Source organism: Trachurus japonicus, chromosome 20 (assembly GCF_045865225.1).
Source record: "Trachurus japonicus isolate A0001 chromosome 20, Traja_1.0".
Lineage (NCBI taxonomy): Eukaryota > Metazoa > Chordata > Actinopteri > Carangiformes > Carangidae > Trachurus > Trachurus japonicus.
The window spans coordinates 20,520,657-20,540,382 of record NC_140926.1 but is presented as its reverse complement, the minus strand read 5'-3'; the positions used below and the strand labels follow the sequence as shown (position 1 = coordinate 20,540,382).

The 19,726-nt window shown below is 41.5% G+C and overlaps 1 protein-coding gene across 5 annotated transcripts in view; it reads left to right on the top strand.

The window, feature by feature from the left end:
• The window catches only part of sh3kbp1 (SH3-domain kinase binding protein 1), a 37,239-nt gene that overhangs the window by 4,406 nt on the left and 13,107 nt on the right, over nt 1-19,726 (top strand). For 3 of the 5 annotated variants that reach the window (XM_085763129.1, XM_085763126.1, XM_085763130.1), the window contains exons 2-7: nt 4,513-4,670; nt 13,502-13,616; nt 14,998-15,107; nt 15,885-16,029; nt 16,226-16,326; nt 18,709-18,798. In XM_085763129.1, the coding sequence (XP_085619255.1) occupies nt 4,513-4,670; nt 13,502-13,616; nt 14,998-15,107; nt 15,885-16,029; nt 16,226-16,326; nt 18,709-18,798 (719 nt within the window). The remainder of the gene's footprint in view (nt 1-4,512; nt 4,671-13,501; nt 13,617-14,997; nt 15,108-15,884; nt 16,030-16,225; nt 16,327-18,708; nt 18,799-19,726) is intronic. The other 2 variants (XM_085763128.1, XM_085763127.1) reach the window with 2 other exon arrangements.

Genomic DNA, 19,726 nt, shown 5'->3' with positions numbered 1-19,726 from the left:
TAAATGTTTAAAATTTGCAAATATAGTTTCATTTTCTAAACTAGGCTCTGTGAATTTCCTCCTTCTGATGAGTGCTGCGGCTTCTCAAAGTGTAATCCATAGTACATTCTTCAGGCTGATTGCTGTTTCCACTGTTTCTGCATCTTTACGCCAGACTGAGCTCCTCTACAGCCCATTTGGTGTTAACTTTGTGTCACTTCTAAACTGCACCCTTCTTTGCGCTCACTGATATGCATTCTGTGCAGGAGCCACAATCTGTCATCTTCTTCGCTGGTGTAGCCTATGTGTTGTTGACTGACGTGAGTGGGTGGGTGGACTGCAGTGTGCTTGTCCTCCTGTTACGCCATTGAGATGTACCGTAATGTGGCTTGCAAGAAAAGCTGCCATAGCCTATTAATTCACTGTACTTCTCTTTCCTGAAGAACCTTCCACTTCCACTCTGTCTCTCTCTCTCCGCTTATCTGCCACTTCCCCACTAAATACCAAATGTGAGAGCAAAAAAAAAAAGAAAAGAGAAAAAAAAATGGTATGTACGCCACGTCACGGCCTTGTCTGCAGCTGATCTCTCAAGTTATCTCAAGCCAGATTCATATCCTCCCCATCTGATCAGCGGGCCAAGTCAGACTACTGCTGCCTGCATACAGTAATCCCTATGTCTGCTGCTAGTCCTCCTACTCCCCCATGATGTAAACTCTCAGCAACTCTGACACACAACTGAAACACAACTGCTTTCATAAAAGTACTGGTCTCATTATCACCGTGGCTCTTTACCTGTCAGTGAGCAAAATTGTAACTTTCTGTGCATCTTCTGCAGTACGTATGTGTGGGAGGGGGGAGATGGTTTTGGGGAGGATGCCAGTGTGTCTGAGTCATAGCTACCCCTTTATGCTGTTGTTCCCATGGTTACCCACCCCTGAAACTCCCCCTCCCCGCCCTACTCCCCTGTTAGCTGCCCACGCAGTTTAGACAAGGATCGGGGCTTGGCGGCCAATATGAATGCATGTGTGTATGTGTGTGTGTGTGTGTGTGTGTGTACTGTAGGGTTAGGGTTAAGAAAATGCACATTCAGCACCTGGTGTTTGTGTTTGTGGTGGTGTGGACATATTTGCATCTGTTCTTTCATGTGCAGTTTTTCAAATAGTGGAAATATTGTATCAGACAAAAGCCTTTTTTTTCACTAATTTAGGTATATTAATATTTTTCAGTTTTAATTTGCAGTTAGTGATGTTTACTGCTAAAGAATACCTCCTCCGTGTCTACCTATGTGTCTTTAAAAAATTCAACATGACGCACATTTACAGAGCACACTGATTCTAAAACTACCAAATCATAGTGATGTAATACTCACAAGTCTGGGTTTCTCTTTATAGATGAATTTCAGTCTTTGCTGCTGTTTTAAAAGGTGTCATGCTCCTCTAAATGAACCTCAACACTTCCTGCTTTACATTAAATCTCATACAGTGAATCAAAGCCAAACAGCAGGTTCCTATTCTGTCCTATCAAAGAGTTTGTCTAACAAAATGTCAAGATGGATTTTATTCTCGCTCAATTTTTTGTCCATTGCGGAAATGATTTTATCCAAGGCAACTTGTAAGTGAGGGACAATACTAAAGCTTCAGAGCAGCAGTAGACCTTGGTGTACTGAGCATTATGTGTACTACTGTATTCATCCTGTTGTCTGAATACTGTGTACCTTGGACAAGGACTTGAAGCAACAAAATACACCGTCAAACTTGAATAGTTTTATGCACATCATCTTCAACAGCTACTCAGGTTCACTGACAGTAGATGGAAAGATAAAAAAAAAAGAAAAGTGCAGTTAAATACGAGTGGAATTTGCAGGAAGTATTTTTTATGTGATGACTCAAAATCATATGACCAAACACATCATTTGTACTGGCCCTTTAGAGTGACACTTTGAAGCATCTTGTGACCTGATGTAGCTCTGTCAGCGGGATGACAAAATGTGTCTCCGCCCTGCAACATTGACTGTGAAATATCACTGTGAGAGAAAAAGCAATTGGTTTCTTGATGTAACAACAGTGTGGTAAATGTTTGGTTAATTTTAGGAACAAAAACAACCGGGTTGGGTTAAAGAAAACATGATGGCTTGGGTTCATTCTCTTGTGGCCCATGCAGACAAAACAAAAATGTTCCATACAAACACCTCAGTCAGAATAAACAGGCCCAAACTGAAACCTTTTAATAAATAAGGAAAGAACAAATAATTTAACCTTATTACTTTATGGCTGTGGTCCTTCTGCGGTGGTCTTCTTCTTGTTTCTTGAATGTTTTCATGTTGACCTAAATGTATTTCTCAGTGGAGAGTTGGAACAAATTCTTAGATGAAAACTCTTGGCTGATAAAGATGATGATAAAGATGAATAGTTAAAGGCCAGTACAAGCTGTATGCATCACTTTTGTGCATACCCCATCGATTAAAAGTGTTGATGCATGAAAACACCAGACCGTAGTAAATCACACTCCATGTTAACAGCGGACCCGAAATGACCCAGGATGATTGTGGAGGAACACATGCATGTAGCCACAGCCCTTGACAGGAGCTGCATCATAGCAATTACAAGGGGTTATTTTTTTCTCTCTATGTTTTCTCTGCTGTCGACTGCTGGGATTGTGGATTTACAAGAGCTTCAGTCAATGTCGCTTTTACAAGACAAGAGGTTATAATGCTCCCTCTGAACAGTGCTATGTCTTTAGGGCAGATTGTAAGATACAGATGTCATCAGAAAGTGATGAGGAGGGCCAAGGCTAGCTGGTTGGCATGCTAACTTGAGTAGAAACAAGGATGTGTTGGAGATACACATTAAAGAGGAACTATGCAAGATTATTACCTTAACTTTTATTGCTACATTTTTACCTTAATTAAACAGCTTTGGAGTGATTGTAATGGTTAAATAAATGGAGGCTCCCTGTCTTCCACCCAGTGTCTCTTGGCTGAAATCCCAGTTCTCTTCTTGGTGGCACCGCAAAATAAATGTGCCCCGTAACCCATAATCTCTTTGTTTATGACAGATAAGACTACACAAATATACACATCGTAACATTATATATGATAAATAACGTTGTCCACTGCTAAAGGTCGCTCTCTCGCCAGCTTTGTTGTAAACAAATGCACATGGCCGGGAGGAGGGTTAGCAAAACAGTGGAAAAGCAACCTGACTTGCATAGTTCCCCTTTAACGTTGGCTTTCCAGGTTTTGGTGGATGAAAGACTCATGTTTTATGCTGAACTCTAGAGTATTTCTTTTAGACTTTTAACAGCAGCTAATGCTAACGTTGGCTCTGAAGCAGTAGCAAAACGTACATAGCTCCAAGAAGGTTTGGAGTAATTGTGATGATACTTACAGGGTGAATGGAGGCCCTCTGCCCTCCACCAAGCGTAATCTTGTTAAACTCTTGTTTATGACAGATACTGTAAGACTACACAATATCGTAAAGTGTATAGATCCCCTTTAACTCTCGGGTGGAAATGGAAAATGAACAGCATCCCAGATTCTGTCACTCGGTAACATCACATGATTTGCTCCTTTTCTCCGGTAATCACTTTACCCACGAGATGGGCTAACAAGCCCTCCAACCTAAACAACCAACTATAAGCCGTTTGGTCAGTGTTTCCAGAAATACTGCACCTACAGCACCACATGTACAGTAATGGACCACTGCATCTGTCAAATTGCTGCAGCCACTATAGATATCACCAGAGAAAACTTAACTATGGGTCACAAATTCACTGCTGAACGAGCGACCTTTGGGTTCGACAGTCTCAGGCAGTCCTATCACTTGACACACATGAGCATGTTTTGTTTTGGGGCTATCTCTGAAACTGGTGCTGTCGTTCTGCTTGGCAGGAGAGTCTGGTTTTATATGAGGAAGGAAATGCATTCAGCGTGTTCATGTTGTTAGACTTCAAGGAAACACACCATGTGTTTTTATGAGAAACGCCGAATGTAAACACAACTTTATTTGTGTACAAGAAACTCTCTTGGCACCTTTGATTGGAGAGTGAAAACAGTCTTCCTGTTCAAGAGCAAATCTCCAAGCTGCAGCGTGGTGATTATATTATTATGACTATATTGTTGTACAGTTGGATGGGGAAAATTACATTATAATGAATTTGCCATTTGAGCTACCCTCCTTTGAGGATCTTTCCAGCCTTTAAATGCATGTTTGCAAGCTGGCCAGTTTTGAATCTGGCTGTTTTAATTGCCAAAATGAAACACTCAACAGAATCAGAGCTGCACTACAGAGAAATTCAACACATTTTTTTCTAGCCACAGTATTCCGGCCAGAGTAAACAGCGTTAACACCAGCTGTTCACTTCCAGTTTGAGTCAAAAAAGTAAAACTATGCATGATGATCAAAATGAAAACCACAGAGTTAATTTGGAACAAAGAGGAAACCACAGCACTATTTGACCTTTTATCCTGTTGTGACACACTAACCCCGTCTTTCTCCTCCTCCTCTCTCTGTGTCTCCTCACCTCTGTGCGCAGTGGAGGCCGTGGTGGAGTTCGACTATGAGGCTCAGCAGGACGATGAGTTGAGCCTGACGGTGGGTGACATCATCGTGAACATACGGCGGGACGATGGAGGATGGTGGGAGGGAGAGCTGGGTGGACGAAGGGGGCTCTTCCCGGATAACTTTGTCAGGGTGAGTAATCACAGACCCCACACACAACCATCCCCCTCCCCAGCCCCAGCCCCCACCCCATTCTCTCTCAGCATTCTCACTCTCTCACACGCTTCATAAACCCACAGGAGGTTCTGCACAGCAGCAAAGTAAACATTCAGCTAACAGCCTGTCACTGCGGCACTGGCTCGCTTTTTGGGTCTCGGTGTGTTTTCTTGCTCTATTTTAGTTTTAGTATTGTTTTATAAGGTGAGACAGAGTTTAAGGATCAAATCAAATCAGACTAAGAAATTAGATTGTATTGTGGTTGAATTTTGCGTTCAGTGTTTGATATTAGATTAAGGTGAGGATGAGGTTATTGTGAGGGCAGAGAGAAACCCGCCGATTAAAGCTGCAGGTGATTAAGTCAGTGGTGCCCCAATTTTATTCTGTCATCTCCCCATTGACACCAAATGAAACATGTCATGCCGTTTTCAAACAGTAACAAACCAGGAAAATGATGCTGAAGTCAAAATATGACACACATAGGTGATGAATTAGTCAAAAAAACCAACATAAAATGCCTCAGTAAGGTGTTTCAAGGAAGATGTGGTGACGGAAGCAAAGTGTTAAATTTATGAACTGCACCAGAATTGTTAGGAAGGTGATTGGTGGGTGTACACGGCTCTGTCACAATGGACCAGTGTCCACACTGAGACTCCAGGCTGTGGTAGGAAAAACACTTTGTTAGTGTTAGTTTGACTTATTGGACGTGGGGTAGTCATGTATAGTCAGCATATTAGGTGTGACCAAGAGTAAAACAACATCTAGCTCTTCCTCATTCACTCAACTAACTTTTGGTTGCAGTGTAATACAGTGGTACACTGTAAGGGCACTAGTGCGTGGGAATACAGTAGTAGTGGTTGAGAAAAAATGCAGTACCAAAGAAAAATACTGCTGTGACAAGAAGATAAACCACACAACATTTTCTATATGACACACACTTTTAACCAGATATTGGACCGTGTTTCCGTGGGCGTCCTTTAAAGGTCTTAAATGGTTTTTTAATGCTCTGGCTCCATGCAGAGCAGCACATCGCTCTGTTGATATATTGTGTCCCCTGCTGCTTCTGGTGCTGGATAAGACTGGTTAGACCCCAAGTCTAACACAATCTATGTTTTCAAGATCGGGGAAAGATTGTGGTTTTTTCATCAACACAATCAATTCTCAACTATCTGCTCCCCATGGCCATGTGTTCTGAGTAAACAGGACCATAAATGTGTTGCGTGGGAGCATTGTGCAGATAATGTTCAATATCAGCTTATTTGCGACTTGCGAAATACTGTATGTAAGTGAACAGCCTTTACATGCTGTTATGTATCAGTTGCGTTGTTCACATACTATTCGATGGTACCGCATGCAACATGTTTTAAGTATACTGATGGATTAAGTGTTATGGGGCATTCACATTAGCGCGCACCAAAAGTTCAAATAGGTTGAACTTCGACCCGGGCTGCTTTGACCCCTTCGTGGGGGCGGCCAGATGTTATCAACCACTGCTTGATGTGAAAGCTGGAGGGAAGACTAATGAGTTGTAGCTGTGTTTCTGAATCCCCACACATTTACAATACGCCAAACAGACCCCAGATCAGACCAGACAGGAATGTGAAGGGTACAGCTACACTGTTTTAGTCTGCCAAAATCAATGCAACATGATCTGTGATGCAACCAGAGAAGACAACTAGAATAAAAGCCAATCATTTCTCAGACATAACACTGATTTGAAAGGATTTTACTGACTACTTTAAATGTAATTAAGAGCAGCTCGCGCAACCCAACCCTCAGAGTAACGTAAATCGTTTAGGTTCGTTTCAGGGCGGAGCAGAGTCAGTCGATGCCTTTGATATGTACAGCAACAATATAATGTGTCTGCTTTGATGAGAAGAGGGAAGTATCCTGTTCACTGTTCCATCAGGGGAAGTAGAAAAGTGTTACAAGCCAAGGGCGGCTGAGTGCTAAACAAAAGAAGTCCATCTGTTGTCAGGTGGTTTATTTGTGCTGACTGAATGTCACAGCTCTCATTCACTGTCAGAGAGCCGAACAATGGGCCCATGAAGGCTGTGTGTGTGTATGTGTCTGTGTGAATTTGTGTGTGAGAAAGAAACAGAGGGAGACTGTGAGTAATGCAGTAATACCAAACTGGTATGTCACAAGACTGCAGTTATGGGAATCAGCGACATCAAGCTTTGCAGTGCTGATTAATGTGTGTGCGTGTGTGTCTGTGTGTGTGTCTGTGTGCATGCATTTGTGGGAAGTGAGAGGTGAGGACAGACAAGATAAAAAAAGGCGGCAGGAAGTGATGGTATGTGAGCAGCTCCCCCTCAGCGGTGCCTGGCTGTTTTAGTGGAGGTCAATGAATTAACATTCTCTAAAAGAAAAGATGCATTTTGGTCGGTCCTGGCTGGAGGGAAGTCGGGTGAACACACTGCTGATTCTGATGGTGAATTTGGTTGGGTAATTTATCAAAAGCAATCATCCAACCAATTAGCTAATCTAAAAAAAAACCACAGTTGCAAGGGAAATGTTCAGTTTCGTGTGAATAACCACACAGACAAAGTGTTAAACCCACCAACTTAGAAGTATTGGCAGTGTCAGGGCTGTAGCTAATTATTTTTTATAATCATTTATCCTGCTGAGTACTTAAATTAATTCAAAACGTTATAAAAAATAATAGAAAAATCCCTTTACAATCTCCTAAATCTCAAATTTACATCAGGTGAAGTTGCTTTGCTGCAGTGCAAAACCAAAAGATATCCAGTTTGCAATGAAAGACTGCTCAATAAACAACCAATCCTCACATGTCCGACCAGTGTTTCTGCTTAGAAAGTGACTTAAATGATTAATACATTCTAAAAATACTCATATATAAGCCGTTTAAGATGACTATGTGACTGCACTTCCGAGAAAAATAGTCGAGATGTGAGCGAGTTCCTCCTGAATGTCCCTACAGAGCAATATTGTGAGCCGAGGTGGATGACATCCTGTTTGTGGGGACTGCTGCTAGTAGTCATCTGACCTCTGTGAATTAGACAAACAGGTATTGCAAATCAGCTTCACATGCTCTGATATGACATTAAATGCTCCGCGAGTCAAGGTCAGCATTCTTTCTTCACGGTTCAAAGGAGCAACTAGATTTGCCGCTAGTCCCTGTCTGAGAAGTGAAGTCGTCACATTTTCTCTGAAAAGCTGCTTGAATTAGCAAATGTATTCTTTATTTGAGCTTGGTCATAAGACAACTTCCCTTTACATTTAAGATAAGGCTGCAACTTACAGTTCTTTTCATGGTGATAACAGTCAGTGTTTAGTCTGTAAAATGTTAGAAAATACTGCAAAAATGTCCAAAACACAAGGATACTTTCACATCTGAGAACATGAAACTAGCAGTTTTGTTCAAAACGATAAAAAAAACAAATAAAAAATAGCGGTAATGCCCTATCAGCTTCCCTAAGTGGTTTCTTACTATATTAGTGACCGTGAATAATGTTGTGCAATAAGGGCTGTGCTTATGAGAAGAAGGGAATTAAGTTTTTGCACCACTGTGCTTCCGTATTTCACAATTTTTTGTGTGTGTTTTTTTATAAGCATAAGGTCACTCTATTTCCTTCTTCTTGTTTTCTCTCTATGCCATTGAGTTGCATTTTTTTAAACTTCTTTTTTACAATGCCATCAGGACTAATATGTCCTACACAGGAGATGTGAGCTGCTGCATTGCAGTGTGTTTTGCATTGTCTGTGATGAGGGAAGAGAGAGAAAAAAGAAAAAAAAAGGTCAGAGGTCTGGCGAGAGGGGCCGAGCAGAGCGATGTTTAGCATTAAAGCAGTGCAGTGTAAACTACGCACTCGCTGTCGGGCTTGTACACAGCGCGCAGACAAACACGCTGTGCTGTGTACATAATGCAGGTGTTTCCTGTTCAGATATGATGAATCACGTTGTCTTCCTCCCCTCATTTCAGCTGGGTTTCCTTTAACTCTGCGTTACCTCCATATCCCCACAGGAGGAATTGCAGCATGAATGCAATCCAAGTAGTAACAAAGGCCTCCAAGAACCGAGCAGTTGTCTTTTTTTTCCCCCTCTGTAAAACCACACAACCATCCGTCTCTGGCTCCAAAATCATGTGTATTAGTCTTGTAAACATGCAGACTGAGTATGTATTTTATATTTCCATGTCTTCAGAATTAATGTGGTGTCTTTTTACATGAAACAAAAAGGCAAACAGCTAGTAAACACCGCCTCTACTCATGTGAAAGAGGAAGCTCGAGGCTAGCGAATACTTCTGTGGGTTTTTGTGTAGGTTGGTCTGTGCAGTGTGGAGTCTCCGAGCTCAAAGTGTTGTGTTGTTCTTTTTGTCTGTGTGTGAGTTTCTGAATGAATCTAAGTGTGTCTATATCTTGTTTGTGCAGTATATAGAGTGCAGAACAGTGTATAGAGTCAAAGCTTCTGCACTCTGCACTGGAGAATCAATGACTGCTTTCCTGCTTTTACATTAGTGCCGCATTAGCCTACTTAACACACTGCAAACAGCAAAGGTCGAGAAAAGGTGACTTCAGTGGACAGAAGTAATACAACTTTATTGCAGATAGATAAATAGATAGATAGATAGATAGATAGATAGATTATAGTCATTTTGTGTCTCCTTAAGTTTGCATCTCTTAGTGGTCATTTTGCGCCTCTTTGTGGACATTTTGCATGATTATGTGTGTCTTTGTTAATTCCTAGAACGTTATTTTCAGGAACTAAAAGGTTCCTGTGGCCCATTGTTGTCTGCGTTTCCACCGGGGCCGAAAGTCCCGGGGAGATTATGCAAATCATTACTCAAGTAAACGTAGCCTATAGTCTTAAATTCACACGTACAAGAAGAAAGATTTCGCCTCAAATACATATTATTTTGATTATGCATGCTGAAAAACAGGGATCTAGAAGCAGTAAATTACTCTGGAAAAATACTCCTTTTTAAAAGTAGTAGGCTACTGTTCTGATTACTTTATTTCAGAAGTGCACATTATTAGTTACTCCTTTCTCTCAACAAAACAAAAAGACAGAACAACCTCTAGCAGGATGCGGAGCGGGGTGACGCTGTAGCCCAGGACGAGTGCTCAAGCGTTTGATGTGCAGTGACTGGAATAACGGCGTTATAAAATAACAACGTTACTAACGGCGCTACTTTTTTCAGTAACAAGTAATCCAAAAAGTTACTGTTTCCCCCGTTATAACACTATTACCGTTACGGACAATAAAATGTGCCATTACTCGCCGTTACTTGACTCAAGAAGTCCCGTCACATTAATACACCTGTTAAAGTGTACGGTACACATTTTTTGGGTCCATCACCTTGTTGGAAAAAAAGCCATTGATCTGGAACTAACCGACTCTGCAACTGTGCATAGGAATACTGAATACTTTATTTTAAAAAATGACGTAATGGTTACTTTTTCTGGTAATTAGTTATTATTAAAAATGTAGTATTTTTTATTTTTTACTCATTTTTTAAAGTAACATGCCCAATACTGTTGATGTGTCATTGACTTGTAACAGGGAGAATGGCTCCGGCCATTGACACAATGCACCTGACTAGCCATGTAACTTCATGTGCCACTTAATGACAACACATTAAGACCTCTGGCCCAGTTATAAGAAGCTCGCTTGGTCTCAGTATATTAGTCATAGCAGAGGTAGCAAAGCGTTCAAAGAGGATGTTGTGGCAGGAAGAGAAGAAGAGAAGAGGGTAGCTGAGGGACTGGGCAAGATTCAGTCTTGGACTGGTTTTTACTTGTTGGCAAGAGCTCAGAGAAAAGACAGGATGCACAGAACTGGGCATCTTTTTTGCTGGACAAGAAAGTGATGTGTTTGCCGTTTACGTGGGCTTTGTTGCCTTTGCCGGTTATGTAGGCTTCAGCTTGTCAGCAAATGCTCATATATCACTGTCTGTGAGTGGGATTCTTAATGTAACTTGTATTCACAGCATTACTGTATAAGGGAATTACACTCCACAACTGTAGGGGGACCCAGAGAGCAAAATAAACCCACATCCTCCACAGTAGGAGGCTTAGGTCAGTGGTTCCCAAGCTGTGGGGCGGGGTCACCTGGAGGGCAGCAGAGGAGAGCTCACAAATCATTGTGGTGGAAAAAAAGAAAAATATAGACAGTGATTTTAAATGTCTTCAAACTAAATGGGTTGGAAAAGGTTGGGAAACATTGTCTTACATTTGAATCTGCCACCTCCTGTAGGCAGATGACTGCACTTACCCCAAATCTGATTTCAGGCCTTGGACCGTGAATCTCTTTTGTGCTGAATGAGTTTGTAATTCATGCCAGTTTATATCAGGATCACACTTTTACTCCAGCTTCATGTCCAGTGTCCATCCTTTCTTTCTTTGTATCGCTCCTAAAATGGCTCTTAGCCTGAAGTGAGTTGTTGTCTAGGAAACGTCTCTTCTCGTTGCTATATTTTTGGATCTCCGTGGCTCATTATAGCTTTCACGCCACACCAGGCCATACACAACTAGAGTGTGTGTGTAAGTGTGTGTAAGTGTGTGTGTGTGTGTGTGTGTTTGAGGGACTGGATTCTGTGAGTCAGTGTACCCGGGCCCGTCTGCTTCACTGAGCTGCGTTCGCCACAGGGCCAGGGCTTATGAAACAGCGTCATGATGAATGTGGTGGGGAGATGCGAACCGTCATGTCTAGTTTTTCTGCGACTCTGTGTGCGAACGTCTCAATGTGTGTGTGTGTGTGTGTTGTGTGTCTCCCCGTCTGTTGTCCCCCCCTCCTCCCCATCTGCCTGGTTGTTGATTCTTCTGTCGCTCGGTGTGTTTGTCTGCCTGCCTGTCTCTCCCAGCTTCTCCTGATCAGTTTCGCATGCTGTCTTGTGATTCTTTCATCCAAGTGAAAGTCATGGGGACCGAGAGTTAGTTAGCGGAGGGAGAAGTTGCAGCTGTGAGGTTGCCTGTTTGAGGTTTGTGTGTTTGTGTTGTGTACACAAAGGTTCAGGAGCCCGTTGCTGGTCGTATGCAGGTAAACAACGAGGGTCATCTGGGATACAGACAGCAGCTCTGCAGCTCTGCACAGGGCTGATAAACACATTTGCATGATTTGCATTTATGAACAAGTTTATTGCATTATACATAAGCTCATAACTTTATCTTTTTTTTTCTTTTTTTGGTGGGGGGGGGGCTTTAACCTTTAACTGATAGGATAGCTGTAGAGAGACAGGAAATGGGGGGACAGAGAGAGAGGAAATGACATGCAGCAAAGGGCTGCTGGTGGAATCAAACCAGGGCCACTGCAGCGAGGACTATAGCCCCGTACTCATCCGCAGACCTTATCTGGATAATTATTCTATTTTGCTACAACTAGTGTCTAAAGACGGGTTCCATTGTTCGAGTCTATCTCAATATAATACACACTTTATGTTGAAAAGGTTATTTGAGTCTGAGTTAGACAAGATGCTGCTGAGCTGCGGAGGAAGCAACAAAGATACTCAGAGGATACTGATCTAATCTGTCCAATTTGTCTATGAGGGCCTCATATTAGCTTATGAAGGATTCACTTATGAGTGATCTAATATTAAAAGGAAGTCGATATTTTAATTTTAAATTCACATTGACATTACAGTGGAATGTTAAGGTGTTATGGTGTTGTGAATGGATGAGTGTGGATGAATGTTGATAATTCAACATTTTGGCAATTTGGCCCATTGTCATAATCCCTATAGTCATAGCAGTAGGTTTGTTACCTTTAATTGTCGGTGCAAGCTATTTTTAGAATGGCAGAGCAGAGCCGCTAGCTCCAACAACTCCAAAACGAGGTAAATTCATGTAAAACCACTGATGCGCGTTCCCGTCGGGGGCAGTTTTCCAGCAAGCAGTCTCTGCATTTGCCTCGAAAACAACTCCATCTCGTAACGTTCTGTTATTATCTCATAGCGTGGTGAATATGCAGGTTACAACTTGTCCACGACAGTGTTTTGGAGTTGTTGGATTGTGTATTTGATGAGTTTGATGAGGGAAACCAAGAAATTCCATTAGCCTTCGTAGCGTAGCTCTGAGCAGCTCGCAGCTCTGCTCTGCCGTTCTAAAAACAGCTTGCACCAACAATTAAAGGTAACGAACCTACTCCTAAAACTATAGGGATTATGGCAAAGGGCCAACTTGCCAAAATGTTGAACTATTGCTTCAAGCCTCAGAGATCATTAAGGACAGAATAAGTATTCACACACTGTGGTTTGTGATCATCACCTTGAGCTCAGGTCACAGCTGCTGGGCGTTGACACACAGGACAGTTGGTAGAGCACAGATGTTTTATAGAGTGATGAATGTCCAATAAAGATTTTATGTGTTTAACTTGTCCTTCTACTTCAGTATGATTGAAGATACTGACACCTGAACTCAGCGTGTCCTCTCTGCCGCTGATTCATAACATTGGTGAACATCACTGTGTCGGACATATTGAAGCCATTTTTCTGGGAACAGCAATTGTTGTGACACTAACAGCTCAGCCCCAGAGTGTGTGACTGAAAGTGGGTGATAGCAGAAACAATGAGTGTGTAACACGACACTGACAAAGAAACTGTCAACTACAGAGGTCATGAACAGGCTCATACACACCTGGTACATCTGAGTATTCTCATTCATCTTCACACCCGGTCTTTAAAGAGCTTAAATAATGTTGTAAGGGTGCAGTCTTATTAAGTTCACTGTTTTTACTAATGTCCCTTCAATCTTACTTTGCCTGCATTTCATCACCTGAACCTGTCATCCCAACTTTTCCCAACACCCTTCCTCTTCTCCTCTAATAATCTCCTCCTTCTGTTTCTCTAGGAGATAAAGAAAGAGGCGAAGAGGGATGCAGGACAGACCAGCTTGATCAGGTCTGACCTCGCAAATGGCAGGGCCAGCCCCGTGTCCGACCCCGGCGTACGGCCAGGAAGGAAAGGTACACAGCTCTCATACATGGACAGTTGGACACATAGTCATACATTCACACATCATGGTCATTAGGCAGCTTTAAGTCTTCAGGCTCAAACATAGATCCTATTAGTGTGAGGAAGGATTGGGGTCAAGCATTCCTCACCCTTGCACCGCATGTTTTACACATACTACACACTAACGATACACACGTGCTCAGGGGTGGGGTCAAAGGAGCGGCATGGGATAAGTGACTGTTAACATGTCTGGATGGGAAGTCATTCGGTCGATTGCAAGGAGATGCAAAATGACAACAACGTGACTGAATGGCTAAGAGACACAACAGAACTACACAGAGATCAGCCCCAACTGTAAGCACTTTTAAGTCCAGGTTAAAAACATTTCTCTTTTCATATGGCTGAGCTCTTTTTAAGAACTTTAAACTTTACCTATTTTCTTTTATTTTACTTTTTTATTCTTCTTTGCTCCTGTTTTTAACTCTGTGTTTTTTGTTTTTGTTTTTATGCTGTTTCATGCTGTTCTTTAAAAAAAATGTTTTGTCTTTATGTAAAGCACATTGAGTTGCCTTGGTATGAAATGTGCTATATAAATACTACAACAACTACATGGTGATGCAAAATCAGCACAGAGAGACATAGAACAACCACAAAGACCCCCAAAATTATCAGAGACACAACATCAATAAAATAGAGTCATAGACAAAGACAAAAAGATACAAAACAACCTCATATGACACAGAGTATCAACACTAACTTCTTCTAGGGAGCTGGGGGACCCAGGTGTATCTAAGAGCCTGTTAACTATATTATTTTTAAGAAGATTTGTAGCTATTTATTGACATGATATCATATGTGACTCAGTTCTGTTATTTAATGCACAAAATATGATTCATTATAGTTAGAGTCAAGAACCAGAGCTTAATATTGAGTTTCTAATCCATCCTTGTACATAACCCCATATGGCAGCATATACATAAGCTATGCCTTAAAAATTAAGATGAAGACTGACACCTGGTGGACAAAGAAGAAAGTGCAGAGTGGTGTGTCTCAGGCCTCTAGCTGCTGTGGAATGAGTCAAGAGTAATGAGCAGGATAATGGGTGTAAGACAAACAACTGCAAGGGCCGCGCCAGGCAGTTTGATGTCAACGCTGGTGACACGGTCCTCCAATCAAAAGGTCAAAGGTCAGCACGCTTCAGCCATGAGGGCTTTTAATATGTCAGTGAGCACCTGCTCACTCACTGTGAAGTCATGGATCATCGGGAAGTGTGTGAGCTAAATGTGTCACATGTAAGACATAAATATGTTTCTAAGTGCTCTTGTTGTGTGTGTGTGTGTGTCTGTGTGTGTGTGTGTGTGTGTGTGTGTGTGTGTGTGTGTGTGTGTGCAGGAGGAGATCAAATCCGTAAGCGAAGGTGTAAAGCTGCTTTCAGCTACGTGCCTCAGCATGAAGATGAACTTGAATTGAAAATAGGAGATGTCATTGAGATCATAGCAGAGGTAAGACTGATCCCACTCAAAATGGACCCGTCAGTCACACACAAACACAAACACACACACACCTTTAAGCCCAGTGTGTAAAATCATCCTCAAATCATCAAATAAATTGGAACTGGCATCACACAGCACGTCCACTAGAGGACACTGATATGTTTATATCTTTGTGTAAATGTTTTAAAATTTGATATGATCAGATAAGAAGACTGTGAAACTACATAGTATTTTACAGTGTTAGTACTAAATATATTCTTAAATATGTATTCTTTTTAATTTAATATCTTTATCTTCTCAGCTATATTGTAAATGAGGTTACTCCTCAATATATCTCTGATCTATCTATCTATATCTCCGTTTAAATAAAGGTTATGAAATATTCTTTTCCTATTGATTGACTATCTCTTTGTATTTGTTTTAATTCTATAGTTATATCCCTGGTATCAACAGTTTTGGTTATTGGTTATTATAGAAATAATGAGTTTTCAGATCATGGATTGAAATGAAAACAAGATATAAACAACAGAAGAAAGAAAATCAGGACAAGGTCATTTCAGTTCTTGACAACCCACTTATATTTGTGCTGATATTATAGCTCCAGTTGCCTCTAAGTCACCTGGCTTTCCCCTAAGGGCTGGTTTAACCTAAAAAAACAACAACGCTGTATTCAGTAGACATGAAGCTTTTTGTATCACTGATTTTGGGGTCCGAGTGTGTATATCTGTATGTAAAGTGTGGTTCTTTGTGTAAACATGATTTCCCTGTGTGTTGGTGTGTGTTCAGGTGGAGGAGGGATGGTGGGAGGGGGTTCTTAATGGGAAGACGGGAATGTTTCCCTCCAATTTCACCAGAGATGTCCAGGCCGAGTCCGACACGCCCTCTGTGGACACGCCCACCTCGCAGGAGGACCTCCGTAGCAACCGCACCAGTGAGTCTCAGCCAATCAGATCATGGGAAACCATCCACACCACAAGTAGCTATGGCTCGCATTGATGTTGATATACGGATTTTCATAGACATGCAAATAATAAAACAAATCAAAACTTCTGTTCTTCTGAATCTACTTTTTCAGAGGTATTTAAACAAACTAATATGCAGTGTGTTTTGTGTGTGTGTGTGTGTAGGTAAGGACAGCCCAGGCAGTGAAAGTGATGGGGGAGACAGTCGCTCAGAAACGGGGTCTGGAGAAATCCAGCCCAAGAAGGTAACCAGATCTAATCAAAAGGTAACAGGACATAATGTTAATACATGATGCTACAGTATAATGTCTTCACACACCTCATCCTCTTCATTCATTCCCACTGTTCTACTCTTGCATCTAACAGAACAACGATCTGGTCTTTAAAAGTTGAATATTTATTCCTGTAAGGTGTGATCACGCAGCATCAGATGCTGTGGGAAAAGGTCCAGCTCAGTTCCTTAGTTGCACAAAAACAGGAAGAGGACGCTGTCCTTTCAGCAAAAAAATGAAAAAAACAAACCTCTCTGGTGTGAGACAGAGGTTATGAATCATCCAGTCATATGTGCTCACAGCTGTGAGTGCTGAGGCTCACATATCATTGTTTGTGGCCTTTACAAATTGATGATCTCTAGATTTTAAACTGTTACTCCTTGTGGATTTCAACAGTATCTTAGTTTTACAAGAAAAATAAAGCATTGACGTCACCAAGTGCACCCATTTATATGCTCAAAGTTTTCCTAATATAGTTTTTAAATAGCGTTTAGAAGTCCAATATTTCCCTCAGTGATGACTGGAGACCAAGACTTACATTTGTCAGCTGGCTGGAAACATGACTGCAAATAAAAACCGATGCTCCAGATTTGCTGGATGTACAAAAATATTCTTTGCCATATCATCTTAAAAGGTGTTATACCGGTATGTTACTGTTGTGTTTCCAGTTTATTTATTATTTATTTACCTTTATTTTACCAAGAAGTCCCATTGAGATCAGAAATCTCTTTTGCAAGGGAGACTGGGCCACGGTAGCAGCCATATCAAATCAGCACATAAAAGATACGATAAACGACAAAACAAAATGTCAGCTACACAGACACAGTGGCCACTCTAAGAGAAGAATGGCATTCCTCCCTCCCTGAATTATTTATGATGCTCTTAAAATCATTTATGGATATAAATGTTCTTAGTTTAAGTAAATTATTCCAGGACCATGGTGCATTGCAGAAAAATTATGTTTTGCCAAGGTCTGTCCTGGCCCGAGGAACACTCAAGAGCAACCACTTGGATGTACGCAGATGGTAGCTACTAGAGCTGACAGAGAGAAGGGTACTGAGGTATTTTGGGAGTTTACCCAACAGAGTTTTGTAGATGAATACGAACCAGTGCTGTTGTCTATGAATAGTCAGTGATGTCCAGCCAATGAAATCAGAATGCAGTGATGATTTGGAGAGGAGTGAAACATGATTTATTTCTAAAATAAAAGCCAATTTGAGTTTCTTGACTAGGTCATGTATATTAAATGAGAGCTTTTCATCAATCCATAATTCCAGTCCAAATACTTATAGGAGGACACCCTTTCAATCAATACCATCAGATGTAAACATTTTTGACCCTTAAACTCTCTTTATAATGACTGAAATGCAGTCTGAAGTTATTATATTGAGGGAGCAGATGTATATATGATTGAGTCATCTGCATACAGAAGCAAATTATAGTTGATTTGTGCTGCCCCCTACTGAACAGTCCACTGCAAAAACAGTTAATGTAGGGTTAGGGTCAGAACTTACAGAACAGTCACAAAAGGAGCCTGAAGCGGAAGCGAGAAAACAGAGAAGTGGATTTGGTTACAGTTGTGGTCTGAGATGCTCTATTAATAAAAATATCCAGTATGTATATTTTCCAAGTTGTGTTGTGGACTATCTGTGTGAAAACTACAAGACAGTCTGGTTTGAAGACATCATGGACACCAGCCCAGTGAGAACAACTAGATTAGATTGAGCGAAGAGCATGTTCCAGGTCAAGGACTCCTAAGAACTGAACTGTACCTTGTCTTATCAGACCAGATTCAGACTATAAGAAGCCTGTGCCACCAGGCCGTAGGTACAAGGAATGTTGGGTGTTTGTCATATTGTGTCTCTCAGTAAATCCCAGTTGCTGCTGAATGTGTTCTTGTTCCCATCGTCCCTGAGTCCGAGTGTTAGTCAGCTTAGAAAACTACAACAGTTATGACTGTTTGATTCGCTTTGAATTAAATAAAACAGCTATTAATTCAAGCTGACTCCAGCCACATGCCAACTTTGTGAATCAAGACACAAAGTTTCAGAGCTACATTTTAATCATATCATATATATTATTCATAAGAACCAGGGCAGCAGCAGGGTCCAATATGTTGCACGGCCATGTTTGTTTCTACAGTAGCCCAAAATGGACAAATGGCCACCGTAGGTGCTCTGACATGTTTGTGAAAGGAAGTGTGAGGGAAGGGCTGGTGGTTACTTTATGCAACCTCACTGATGCCAGTGAATCCGTCACACTGGTCCTTTAAACCTATTGACAATGATGGTTTGATGTTCAAAACAAGGTTTTTAATGGATTGTTCCTTTTAAATATCACTTTGAGTTACAAGTTAATGTTTTATCCACCCTGCAGGTCCGAGGGTTTGGCTTTGGCGACATCTTCAAAGACCAGCCCATCAAGCTCAGACCTCGCTCCATGGAAATTGACTCAGAAATGGACAAGGTGAGTCACAAACACGCACACACACACACACACACACACACACACACGTTGTTCTATAGATAGATAGATAGATAGATAGATAGATAGATAGATAGATAGATAGATAGATAGATAGATAGATATACTTTATTGATCCCAAGCTGGGAAATTACATACATTATACATTATTATGTCCATGTGCGGACCCTTGGACGTAAAAGGGACCCTAACCTAAACTTAATCCTAAATGTAGCCTTTAATCCAAGTCTTAACCCTTAACTCACAGTGCTTTGAAGGTCTCTCTCTCTCTCGCTCTCTCCCACACACACACACACACACCCACACGCATACATGTCTCTCTTTATAGATTTTCTGATACAATGATCATTTATATTCTAAGTTGTGAGGGAAGGAAGTTCCAGCCGTGGCTCCTCCCCTTCCTCTGTTTCAGTTTTACAGCACAGGAAGTGGTGTATGTTGACACACACACACACACACACACACACACACACACACACACACACACACACACACACACACACACACACACACACACCCCCACACACACACACACACACATCCTGCAGGGATTTGACAAGCAAAGCAGAACTGAGAGCTCCACTGGGCAGACAGAGAGAGAGAGAGAGAGAGAGAGAGAGGAGGGGAGGTGATACAGTTTTTCACTGACGCTCACATATTCACACACACACACACACAGTCTCCAGCTGCCCGCGCTGATGTAGCAACGCTTCGTCTGTCTGTCTCAGCTTAACTGAAACCAGAGGAGAGGACGGTAGAGTTGAGTTTTGTGTTTCTCTTTCTCCATTCTTGCTCTATTTCCATTAAGGTTTTGTTTTTTTCGCTATAATTCTGTTATTTCATCCTCTGCCCTCTTCTCTTATCCTCAGCTTTTCTCTGTGCTGAACGTGCACCGTTTGACATCTGAGTG